The following is a 12242-nucleotide window of genomic DNA, read 5'->3' on the forward strand; positions in this document are numbered from 1 at the left end:
ACACTTTTTTTAATACTTTACCTTTATCAGCATGTTGTAATAAAGACTAATATGAACATGTGGATATCACTCTCTCGGAAGCGCTAATAAAGACACCTGAAATACCCAAATTCCTTCCCAAATGCGCCAAAATGAGTATTATCTATAATTTTGTTAAGAGCCCTGTGATATGAGCCACATTTCATGGCTTTCGTGCCAGGGTGACGTGAGATAATGCAGTGTCATTACACTGAATATTTACATAATTAATTACACTGTCCTTTGTAGAAATTACTCTGTGGCTGTCAGCTGTTTGGAATTTTTTTGTTGTAACTATTTTCCAGCAAAAAGCAGAAAACCTTTCTTTACTAAAATATCTGCGGCACCTTTTCTGAGTAATTTTAATGCAGATGATTATATGGCAATGGGTCACCTCTGCCAGCAAAGCCAGCATGTAATCTATGTAGATTATGGTAAATCCCAGGATAACAAGAAACACTGACCTGTATCAAACTTTTGTCCCTACAATGGCACAGAATAGTACGTGATTGAGAGATGTAGATCTCACTTCTTCATGCTACTTTTTTGTTGTTCAGAATCTTACTTGAATTCCGTGTCTCTGATTGCAATTAAATGACTCTCTGTCTCTCTCCTTGGCAGTGCTTTCCTGTTCAAGTACGAAAATATATCTAAGTTTGTCGAAACACAGACTTCTGTGCATTGTTTGGAGGACGTATGCTCAAGAGTTGCCAGATCAGTGTGCAGCATTACTTGAAAATGCGTGTGCTCAGGACTTGCACACTTTCCCCTGGTTGAGTTGAGCTATGTAACATAAGAAGCAGAGTTGCTAAACATTCCCCTTTCATTGATCATGGTGATGCTTGCTCAGTCTGGGTGGCTGTTTTCCTCTTTCAGCCAGGATCTAACATGAATAATGGAGCCTTTCATAGACTCTCCAAAATATTGCCTGTTTGCCTTACCAATCTTTTCCATTTGTCATGCTGCTTCAACAGCAGCCCCTCTAGTGGCTAGTAGTTAGCTAGATTTTGGTATAGTCACATCATCTGGTTTCCTGCCCTGAATAACTCAGAACATTTCAGATGCTGAGTTCTTGTTAGATTTCTGAAGTTTACACAGGGTTGGGCCTGGTCAGTTCTTGGATGGGAGCCCTCCAAGGAAACCCCAGGTGCTGCAGGAAACTGTGGTATAATTACATAGTTGGTACTTATCTCTATAAATTAGTCCCAGGAGGGTACCATGGCTATGCTATGCTCCTGGAGATGCTCTTTTGGTGAGATGTAAACGCTTAACCACTTGTGACTGTTAAAATCTCTTCGTGGCATGTTGTGTAAGAATGGGTGCTTGATACCCACTATCTTAGTCCAATTCTCATTTGGATAGTTATTGCCTAACTTGAAAAAAAAATAACTCCCATTCTTTCAGCTGGAGAGATTTGTCTCCAATATCATAGAATAATAGACATAAGAGAGAGAGGAAAATTTATTATTGTAGGCCAACAAATCCGTCTCCCATACAGAACTATTCTCTGTTGTACACTATGTAGGGTTTGCCAAGTCAATTTTTTAAAATCCCGTGGGTTGAGGCCTCCCTGTGCTTCCCTTCTTAAAAACAATCAGACAAATCCTGGACATTTAAGGCTAGATTCTATAATTTCATCTGGCCCCACTTTGTCATTCTGGGAGGTACAAAGGGACCAGGAACAGGCCACACAACTGGCCAACAGAGAATTCCCCTTTCAGAGGGGAACTCTGCTGGTACAGATGTATTAGCTCCAGTCCCTGTATCTGCTATCCCCGCACCATAGTGTAAGAGTCATGTTAGGGTGTGGGGTCATGGTATTGTCACAGTTTAGCTAAATTATGCCTCTGTTTCACTGGTGTAGGGCCCATTCAGGACCTGCTAGGAAGCAACTGCACATTTCACGGGGATCAGGGTTGGCCCTAAGAATCGGGGAACTGGCTCCCTGACATTCCAACCCCTGGCTTGACAGAATCAAGCCCATTGTATTTGTGTCTTTAAGGGGTTTGGTGTCCTGCTGGGTGTAAGATGTATTAAAATAACGTGGCTCTCCCTTCCTGCCAAAAGCAGGCTTTCAGTCCATACGTTGTATTAATGCTCTGACTGCATTTGTGTGAGTTGATCTGTTTGTCGTAATTCCTTCTAATTTGCTAAAGAAGAGTGGACTTTCCCAAACAGAAATCTAGCTGTGAAGGGTATCATGTGCATGTCCTGGGGTCCCTGTAGTCAAGTCAGTGCATTTCTTTCTCTAGACAAGGACAGAGTTGTTTTGAAATCTCACTCAGTAATTTGTGCCACTCTCTTCTTAGTCAGCTTTAGACAGGTCCATGTTAACAACTACAAGGCTGTAAAATGGTATTGATGGATATCTGGAAAGCCAGAAATTGCAACAGCCTCCCATTTGTGGTGTACTAGTATACAGAAAAGGAGATGTAATAAACCACATCATCTCCAACCTTTCTATACCAGGTTGTAATGTACTACCTAAACGTGCATGTGCTGATGCCACCTACATGTAGTTAGCTGGTAGTTGTAGTGTATGTATGTACGCAACACATGAATTTGCTATGTAATGCTTTTTCTAGTGATTGATATATAATCTTAAAATAAACAGCTTTTGAAGCTTCAGAAGTGACTCCAATAAATTTTTCTCCAGTGCTATCTTAGCATTCTCCTCTCAGTTACACCAAAGTAAATTATGAGGGACTGCACTGAAATCATTGGTGATAGATCACTGTAAAATTGGTGTAAGTGAGGGGTAATCAGGCCCTTGGAAGCTAGCCATCTGCAGAGAGAATCCCCACAGCCACCTTGAGGCTTTTAAACTTTCATTATTTTAAATTTAAAATGGCTGGCTGAGCATTGCCTGTACTAAAATCTGATACAATAATAGCAGTCAGAAGTGTGAAAAGGCTTTTGAGGTCATCTAGTCCATCTTCCTGCCAATACTAAGATTGTTTCCTGCAGTTCAATTTTCAAGTGATCCTGGAAATTACTGCGCTGGTAAAATGGGCACTTGAAAGAAAACAAAGCAATTCAAGCTTCAGATGTAGCCAAAGGGATCCCATTCCACTGACACAGTGTGGTTCTAATGTTGGAGCCTCTGTTTGTACTATTGCTTTGTTACAGTTTTCAAATGAGGTCAATTTATACCTGAGATTGATATCTGTGAGCCATTTTGATCTACCTGTTACTAAGCATGGATGAGCTGTTCAAATATTATAAGAACTTCCTGGACATTTAAAATAAATAACACCTTTTTAAGTACAAAAATTGGTTAATCTTCCCACCCACTCCCCCTTTTTTTTTGGTATCTCTGCACTTCCAGGTGGCAGTAATAAGTGGAGGTGTTGTAATACTGTAAGAATGTCTATTCTTGTGGAGTTTCCACCCTACCAGGATCTGGAAAATTGGAAGTACTGCAAAAAGCTCACTTCTCATAAGTTTTCCCTTCCAAATCTGCAGACCCAAGAGATTCAGACAGTTCCAACAAGATTCAGATGAGAAGCATTGTTTTGAGGCATATTAGAATCAAACCCTTTGAGGTTTGGTACAAATATTGATGCATGTCCCAGCCCAGTGAAAGTTGGCAAGAGTGGGGAGAGCAAGCAACAGAGGGAGGGGGGATGGAGTGAGCTGGGGCGGGGCCTCAGGGAAGGGGCGAGGAAGAGGGTAGGACAGGGGTGTTTGGTTTTGTGCGATTCAAAAGTTGGCAACCCTAATTTGTAGCATTGTCTGAATAACATTTAAAAGCCTATTGCTAAAGCTGGTTAGGAGAAGGTACCAAGACACAAAGTTCCCTTCCGGTTGTTCCTATGTTGTTTGTGTTAATTTCTTCACTGGGGATTCTATTATGAGTTCCATTTTCTGGTCTGTAGCTTTTTGAGTTTTCATAGTTCAGCAGCACACTAGCCTTGATGACTATTGTAGTCTCAGAGAACAGATCTCAGTTGGGGAGGTAAGAAGGCACATCAGGTAAGGAGGCACCTCTCTTAAACTGGAAGGAGTTATAGGGGAAAAAACGTAATTGGACTGTGTTTGGCAAAAGTTTTCTTTTCTTTTATTGTATTTATTTTATTTATGCATATTTTTAAGCCCTGGGTGCTGAAAAACACAGAAATCATGAGAACACTTATTCCCAAAAAAGATTCTTGCAAAGTTTCTATATTAAAAACATAGAGCTGCTTTAATAAAGCCATGATTATCCTCACACAAATGTCTAACATAAAAGAAATAAATGCCTGACTCTACTATTCCACTATAGCATTGACTTAACATTCTGTGTAGGCTGATTATTTTTTCAACAATATTTGTTATAGTCTTTTAAGGTCTGCCAGTATTTTTTTTAAGCTTAGTTAGTAAGAACAGCTGCTAGTGGAGCCAAGGCTAAAAGATGCAAAATATATCTGCAGAAGGCAAGATTTTACTTCAAAAGACCAGTATTACAAAGCATTACTGTTGCTAGTATAATTACTTTGTTTGGGGGGTTGCTAATATAGACTGGGTTTCTTGTCTTTGCAGCCCCCACTGAGCCTTTGCTGTGCAAATTTGCTGACGGAGGGCAAAAGAAGCGACAGAATCAAAGCAAATACACTCAGAACGGAAGGCCGTGGCCAAGAGATGGAGAGGTGAGTGGCACTCAGCAATCATTATTCATCCATTTGGGAGGAGAGCCTATGGGTCTGGCTTTCAGGGCCTTGATAAAATCAGGTTCCATGCAAAACAAAATGGCTTCAAAAAAAGAGAGAGAGAGAGAGAGAACAAAACTTTTATGTTACTGTGTAAAGTTACAGAATGGAGAGGTGTTCAAGTCTGGGAACAGACAGAGAGCTCGCTGTGTGGGAGGTTAATACACCTTTCCAGTCTTCATGGTGCTTTTTTTTTAAGGTCAAGCATGGAGGATGTATTGCTTATACAAACTGAAAAATACACTTGCACGCAATTCATATCAAATGAAAGACGGTTCCATTCATTCACAGCAGGTCTGAGTTTGGGCTCTTTCTTCAGTTGACAGACAAGGAAGTTACCCATAATGGAAACTGGTATGGGGATATGATAATTTAACAGTTGCTTCCGTTCATTGCTGTAAATGTTCAACAAATTGGAACTCTTTTTTCACGCACATGTACCCAAAGCAACTACATTGGTGTACCAAATAAGAATGGCATTTGTTTGACCATTCAAGTGTTTGTTTATTCCTCTTGAATGTTGTTATGGGATGAAGCCATTTGAATCAGTGAAGAAAATCTGATTGTAGTACAATCTTGGGTATTGGTATAGCTGCTAGAGTGAAGTTCCTGTAATATTTCCATGCCTAAAGACCTCTCACCCACCCACTCCCTTTCTAGGGTTTATCATTGGGATGTTAAAAAGTTTTACTCCCTGCTGAAATGTGGAATACATGAGTTCAAGCGTTTTTTTAGTGGTTCACATATTAAATTTACAAGAGAGAGAGTGTGAGTGTGAGTTTGGCCGTTTATAACTTCCAAAGGTGGTTAGTGGTTTCAGACAGGTTGTTGTGTTCTAACTAGACTCCAGCTTGATTTGGTTAGCTGATACTTTGCAGACCACTAGTCCATAAAGTTCAGACCATTGGTCCATGAAGCACCATAAGTGAGCTCCTAAGGCATCTTGAAAGCAATCAACGAGTTGCTTACTTTAACATGGAGGCTACTGTACACTGATCAAACAAAAATTCCTAAAAGTATTTTTAGCTTGCAGGCTTAGAGCACCAGCCTGGCAACCATATTGACATGACAGACTGAAATAACCTCAAAGGGGTCATTACAGTCTGTTTTGCCACTGATCCAAAAAACTGAGATGTCTCCTTTGGAGACATAATGGTTTATCGTGTTAAGAATCTACAGACTAAGGAGTGCCAAGAAGGTTTTGACCATCCCATAAAAGTCTCTAGAGACTGGTTTATGTGGTAGGCGCTATTTCTATTAGGCCAACAATTCGTATTTTAAACAGCCTGTATTCATATTTATGCAATAGATGCCATTCTAACTTATCATGTCAACTGTTCTACACTTCCTTGAGTTCCAATCAATAAACAGCAAGAGAAAGTAAAATGAAAATTGACATGCCACCATTGTGCCTACTTCATATCAGTGTATGATACATCCCATATATGCTCTAATAGTTAGACACGACAGGACAAGTTAAGGACAACGTTACACTCATGACTTACAAGCAGGATTTCTTTAATATGTTAATAATCGTTAGCTTAAAAAAGTATCCAAAGACAGCAGTTCTTACTACTATTCTATAATACAAAGCTAGGGTCACTCAAAAGATGCCATTAGGTTACCTCTACACAGATGCAAAACAAACTTGGAAAGACAATAAAGAAATGAAAGTAGGAATATTTCCAGATAGAAATGTCCTCGGCAGACGTTAATGACCTTTACTATCTTTTTAGGGGCTGCTAGCTGAAGTAATTGAGACAATAATGCATTTAATCTTTTAGTGGAAGTCAGCCGTTTACTTTATATTTTTGACGTGTTCATATATTTTTCACAGTTGCTAGGCAAAATCCTTTTGTGCAGTTAATGTTATTGTTCGAAATGTAATGGAATTTTTCTAGCTCTTTATACTGTGCCTGCAAGCAAGACACATTGTTCAATTGTTTTACATGCTGTGAGCCTCACATTGAATACCTTTTGTAATAATATTTATTACAACTATCATTTTTTAAGCAAACAGAACAGGAAATAATAAGGAATAATTATCCAGAGAACAGGTGTCCTATTTTTGATTAGGGGTGGAATATTAAAACCTTTCCTGCACCTCTGCTTTTCTTGGTTCCACTAAAGAACAAAAGTACTGAAATACCATCTCAGTGATACTCCCTTGATATTTCCAACCTGGCCACATCTTGTGAGATTTGATTTCCAGACCAAAATATATTTGGCAATGATTCAAATACATGTTTGAATGCTTGGTGCTTATGTGAACTGCATCTCTGATACCTCTGAGGTTGGATCATCATTAATACTGAATGCAGATGAGGGTTATTGTTTAGGAGAACAGACTCCAGAGAAATGACACCAGCACTTTTGTCAAAGGCCTCAAGTTTGAGTATGCAAAGTAGAAACAGGCAGCTGTGCACAATACTTTGATGTAGGGTGGAAAATGCAAGGGATTTAGTGAAGAAGAACAAATCACTGCATTGTTATCTTTCTGTCCATTCTATTCTCAGATCTGTAGCTTTCCTTTATGGAAAAAGGGGAGGTAATTCAGGACACCACCACTATGGCACACTGATCTCACCTGCATTTTCAGCCCCTTGTGGCCATTGCATTGCACCATAAAGTTAGAGCTTCTCTAGTCCAGTGCAGGGCAGGGAAGACAGAAGCATCAGAATCAAGGGAGCTCAAAGGTACAGCTTTAAATTGTGCTCTGTTGAGTTTGCATGCAGCTGGCCCTCTAGGTTTTATAGTAATTTCTACAGAGCCCTATGGAATTTCTTCAGAACACTTTTGGTTTAGTTCTTATTATTAGGATAGTTTCTCAAAAAGTCAAGTTAAACGCAATGAAGAATAGAAGACATTCACTTAGTACTTTCTGATCTCCTAGCTCTCCCCTAAGTTTGAAGCATTTGAAAAGATTCATCGTGTTGAATGATTTGACAATGACTAACGAACGTGAAGACTGAGGTTATTAGGGCCTTGTTTGCAGATGAAGTTTAAGCATGTACAGTGAAATTCAAAAATATCTGAAATATTCTTGGTGAGATTCTGGCCTGATTCTCATCTTGTTCACACGAGTTCTGCACCAGCGTAACTTCACTGATTGTGGTATAGTTGCATCTGATTCAGGAGAAGGGAATCAGGCCCTCTGGTTTGAAAACATTCCTGGCAGTACGGCACTAAAAGGAGGGTGAGAGAAAGAAGAAACATATTAATTATGGCTGTGTAACATTTGCTTTTATTTCAATGGATTTCTAATCATGATGGACAAATCACTTAAATGTGTCTGGGAGATTTTATGGGAATTTAAATATGTATTTATTATTTTTCTTACAAACTTACCATCCATTAGGTTAATCCCATGAAAATCAGAGTTTATTGAGCAGAGATGTCTCCAGTGAAGTCAGAATTCCATATACCTCCATCAAATCTGAATTTGGCCAGACGTGTGTAGCAAATTATTTGAATTTCCAATGCTAATTCTTTCATTGCTTGTTTTTCTTTACACTGATAGCTGCTCCTGTTATCTGTGGTTATACTGGCTTTGTGAACAGCCAGTAGATTAACAAAGTGATGTTTTGCTTTTAGCCAAGATTATCTATTTGTGGAAAATTCTCAAGAAAAGAAATAAACATGTATTTATTTATTTATTTATTTTAAATCACAGCTGTACTGAAGAGTTTCTTTGAACTGTCTTTTTGTTTTGATCTTCCATTCATTACAGTTCTCCTCAGTGCTAGACTGCAATTTAGAAAGAAAAATTTACATAGGTCATTTGGGAGACTGAGATCCCCCCTGCCGTGTTGTAAAGTCAATATCAGAGGACAGTCAAAGTTGCTGATCCTGGTACCAGCCTTCCTTTCTCTACCAGCAGCAGGAATTTAGGAACGATGAGTAGTTCTGTGCCGGACACATTTATAACTCAGACATAGATTTCTTTTTGTGCTTTGCAGGAGACAAGTGGCACTCAGCTGTGCTCCCTAATCCTAAGTGTGTTTGTAGGAATGATGCATTTTACATCTAGACAATTGTTATATAAAAAATTCTCATCTTTGGTAGATAATTTCCAGAACCTGTCCAGACACACAGTACTACAAACATATTAAGCCCATATGCCCAAAGGCATTTCTTATGTTTTAGAGTACATGTATGTTAGGCATTAGAACTATTTTGTATGCATTATTTCAGTAAGAGCTTAAATTAACAAAAAGAAGAATTGTACCTCTAAGGAGAGGACTAGGAACACATAGCAACAGAAGGCAGGGGAAAACACATCTCTGATTTAATGAGTAGTGTTTTAAATCTTCCACAGGAACACAAGAGTCAGGCATTTTCAAAAATGCCTAAATGAGTTGAGTGCCCAAATCCCATTTAATGTCACAGGGAGATGAGTTCCTAATGCACATAAGTGCTTTTGAAAATCTCAGCACACATGATTTCACTATCATTGGATTCAGGTCTATAAAAGACAGTTAAAATTGATTCAAAATAAATGGCTCAATTTGAATAAAATAAGAACTGACCTGAAACTTTATTCAAAATTCAAACCAAAAGTTTGCTCAGTCCAGAAATTCAAGCCTCCAGTTTCCTTCCTGTAGAAAATGCCATGGGAGTCTCTCGTGGGGGTAGGAAAACTCCCCGAGGTTCTACCCTCATGGGGTTTCTTCTAAAATCTTTCACTGGGGCAGAGCTTGCCCCATGCAAAAACAAAAGTAAGAGGTCTAGTCACGAAGCCCTGCAATTTTAAAATAATTCCCTTGGATCTCAGGCAGCAGCCTGAGACACGGGTCAATTCACTTATCTGCCTCTTTGCTGAATCTGAGGCCGCCAGTCCTCCTGTGCTCCCTGACAGCTTCGTTTCATTGGATCTCTACTTCCGAGAACTCACCTACTCATGACAGCCTCTGAAAGCCTTCCCCACTCGCCATGAAGAGCCTGTTCCATAGTGCAGACATTACCATAGTCTATCGCTGTATTAACACCTAGGCACATTCTTTGCAAGGTGGGGTTCCAAATCCCACCCAGCTATCTCCATGCATGTTTCTAGACCTGCATGCAGTCCATGAGGTTTGGTCCTTTTTGCTGAGACAAGTGCACTCTATTGTACAGATCTGCGAGTATCTGAGAAGTATGATATGGCCCTTATTTTTCATTTTTGCTAATCTCAGCATTTCCTGGCTAAAAGCAAAAGAAAGTGACCAAATACCACAAGACAAGGTATTTAGCTTTCTAGTTAGATTTCCAGTCCGGTTTTGAAGGCTTAGTAGAGTTTCAGATTGTTTGGCTAAAGCTCTCCGCTGAACTTCTGAACGCTTTGAAGTTCACCAATCACTACTTTTCCTCTTTTCTGATTTGACTTTAAAAAAAGATATTTTGACCTCTGACATATGCCAACTGTTTCTTCACAATTCTTAAAGCTGCACAGGGAGCACATGTATATTAAAATGAGTGTCTCCCAGCATGCATCACTGGGAAATGTCCTGTTTCTTTTGTATACTGCTGTATATTTCAAAGTTGTCACATCTACACTTTAGTTTTATTTTTTAAAACCATTTGGAATATAAATATTGTACTTACATTTCAGTGTATAGTATATAGAGCAGTATACACAAGTCATTGTCTGTATACAATTTTAGTTTGTACTGATTTCACTAGTGCTTTTTATATAGCCTGTTGAAAAATTGGCAAATATCTAGAAGAGTTCATGTAGCCCCTGGAAGACCTCTAATTACCTCCAGGGGTATGTGTACCTCTGGTTGAGAACCACTGACATAGAGCAGCTGCCCTCTGGAGAACCCAATGGATCCATGCCAATGGGAGAGATGGTGGGGTGGAGAGTGGAGGATCCAGATCTAGTGAGGCACAGGGCATCTGAGTATCTATAAAATATATAGTTATACAGATAGATATAGATACACACACACACACACTCACACAAGTAGCCTTTGGTGTGTGTGTGTATATAGATAAGTAGATAGATGTAGATGTCACCATAGATTTGCACATGCAGAGATAGATAGATCTATATAGTATGGGGAGGCAGTTTGTAACTGAAAATTCAGTCTCAGAGGTAACAATATGAGAGTATAACTTTTTATAGAAACATTTGGGGTCATGGTGGATAATCAGCTGAAAATGAGAACCCAGTATGATGCTGTGGCCAGCAAAACCTAGCATGATCCTGGAATGCACAAACAGGGGAATCTCTAGTAAGAGTGCCTCTATATTTGGAACTGGTGCGAAAACTGCTGGAAAACTGGGTTCAGTTCTGGTTCCCACAACCCAAAAAGTATGTTGATTAATTGGCGAGAGTTTGGAGAAGAACCATAAGAATGACTGAAGGATTAGAAAACATGCCTTATAGTCACAGACTCAAGGAGCTCAGTCTATATATCTTAACAAGGAGAATATCAAGGTGTGGCCTGATTACAGTCTGTAAGTATCTCCATGGAGAACAAACATTTAATAATGGGTTCTTCAGTCTAATAGAGAAAGGCATAACATGATTCAATGGCTGGAAGCTGAAGCTAGACAAATAAGACTGGAAATAAGGTGTACATTTTTAACTGTGAGTAATTAACCACTAAAACAGTTTACCAAGGCTTGTGGTGGATTCTCCATCACTGAACATTTTTAAATTAAGATGGGATGTTTTCCTAAAAAAATTATGTTCTCAGAATTATTTGAAGGGGAGTTCTATGGCCTGTGTTATACAGACTGGATGATTACAATGGTCCCTTCTGGCCTTGAAATCTGCAAATGTAGGATATTTCACAGAATTTAATTGCTAGACCTTACCATGCATTGTTCTTTTTTTGTGTTTGTGTAAGGAAAATATTGTTCAGAATATAGCCCTTGCTGTTAGAGTTCAGAAACAGTCTGCAGAGAAAAAATAAATCTGGCTTATTTCACAGGTTTTGAGATGTGCGGTTTTTTGACTAATTATTCCACAACATAATCATTTCGTCGTGTGATTCACAAATTACAATTTACATACACAATGCAAATGAGGGTCTTTTTAATGAGGGAAACTTACTCATTTCTGTTTAAATCATAACAAAGAGAAAAAAGGCTGAGCACAATTTTTTTGCCAGTGGAATTAAGCAAAGTAAAATGTTGAATGAGGGTTTTCAAGTTTCTTCCTTTCTAAACCAACCCCTGCCCTCAAGGGACATGCCAAATTTTCTATTATTTCCTGTGTGTTTTTCAAGGAAGGATTTTAAGTTTGAAGAAAGATGCAGAGTGAGTAGTTTTATTAGAATCTGTTCATCTTCTGGGGTCAGTAATTAGAAAACTATATTATCAAAATATTGAAAATGTCATTCTTTGAAAACTTGCAAAATTGCAAATATCTATTTCCTTGAATACCTTTGAAGCTTCACAATTCATTGTAGTGAAAATGAGAGTGAAGTTAGTGAAAATTAGAGTATATTTTTTCATGATTCATGTCCATGGATCAAAACTAGTTAGTTTTCATAGAGCTGGTGTTCCTTGTGCCTTTAATAGTCACTGATCTAAACTTTTCAAATT

General features: G+C 38.8%; 1 protein-coding gene across 8 annotated transcripts in view; it reads left to right on the top strand.

Moving 5' to 3' along the window:
* The window catches only part of RBMS3 (RNA binding motif single stranded interacting protein 3), a 977979-nt gene that overhangs the window by 863609 nt on the left and 102128 nt on the right, over nt 1–12242 (top strand). For all 8 annotated transcript variants that reach the window (XM_050938458.1, XM_050938456.1, XM_050938457.1 and 5 more), the window contains one exon: nt 4540–4646. In XM_050938458.1, coding sequence (XP_050794415.1) covers nt 4540–4646 — 107 coding nt within the window. The remainder of the gene's footprint in view (nt 1–4539; nt 4647–12242) is intronic.

The sequence above is a fragment of the Gopherus flavomarginatus genome, chromosome 2 (genome assembly GCF_025201925.1).
Source record: "Gopherus flavomarginatus isolate rGopFla2 chromosome 2, rGopFla2.mat.asm, whole genome shotgun sequence".
NCBI lineage: Eukaryota > Metazoa > Chordata > Testudines > Testudinidae > Gopherus > Gopherus flavomarginatus.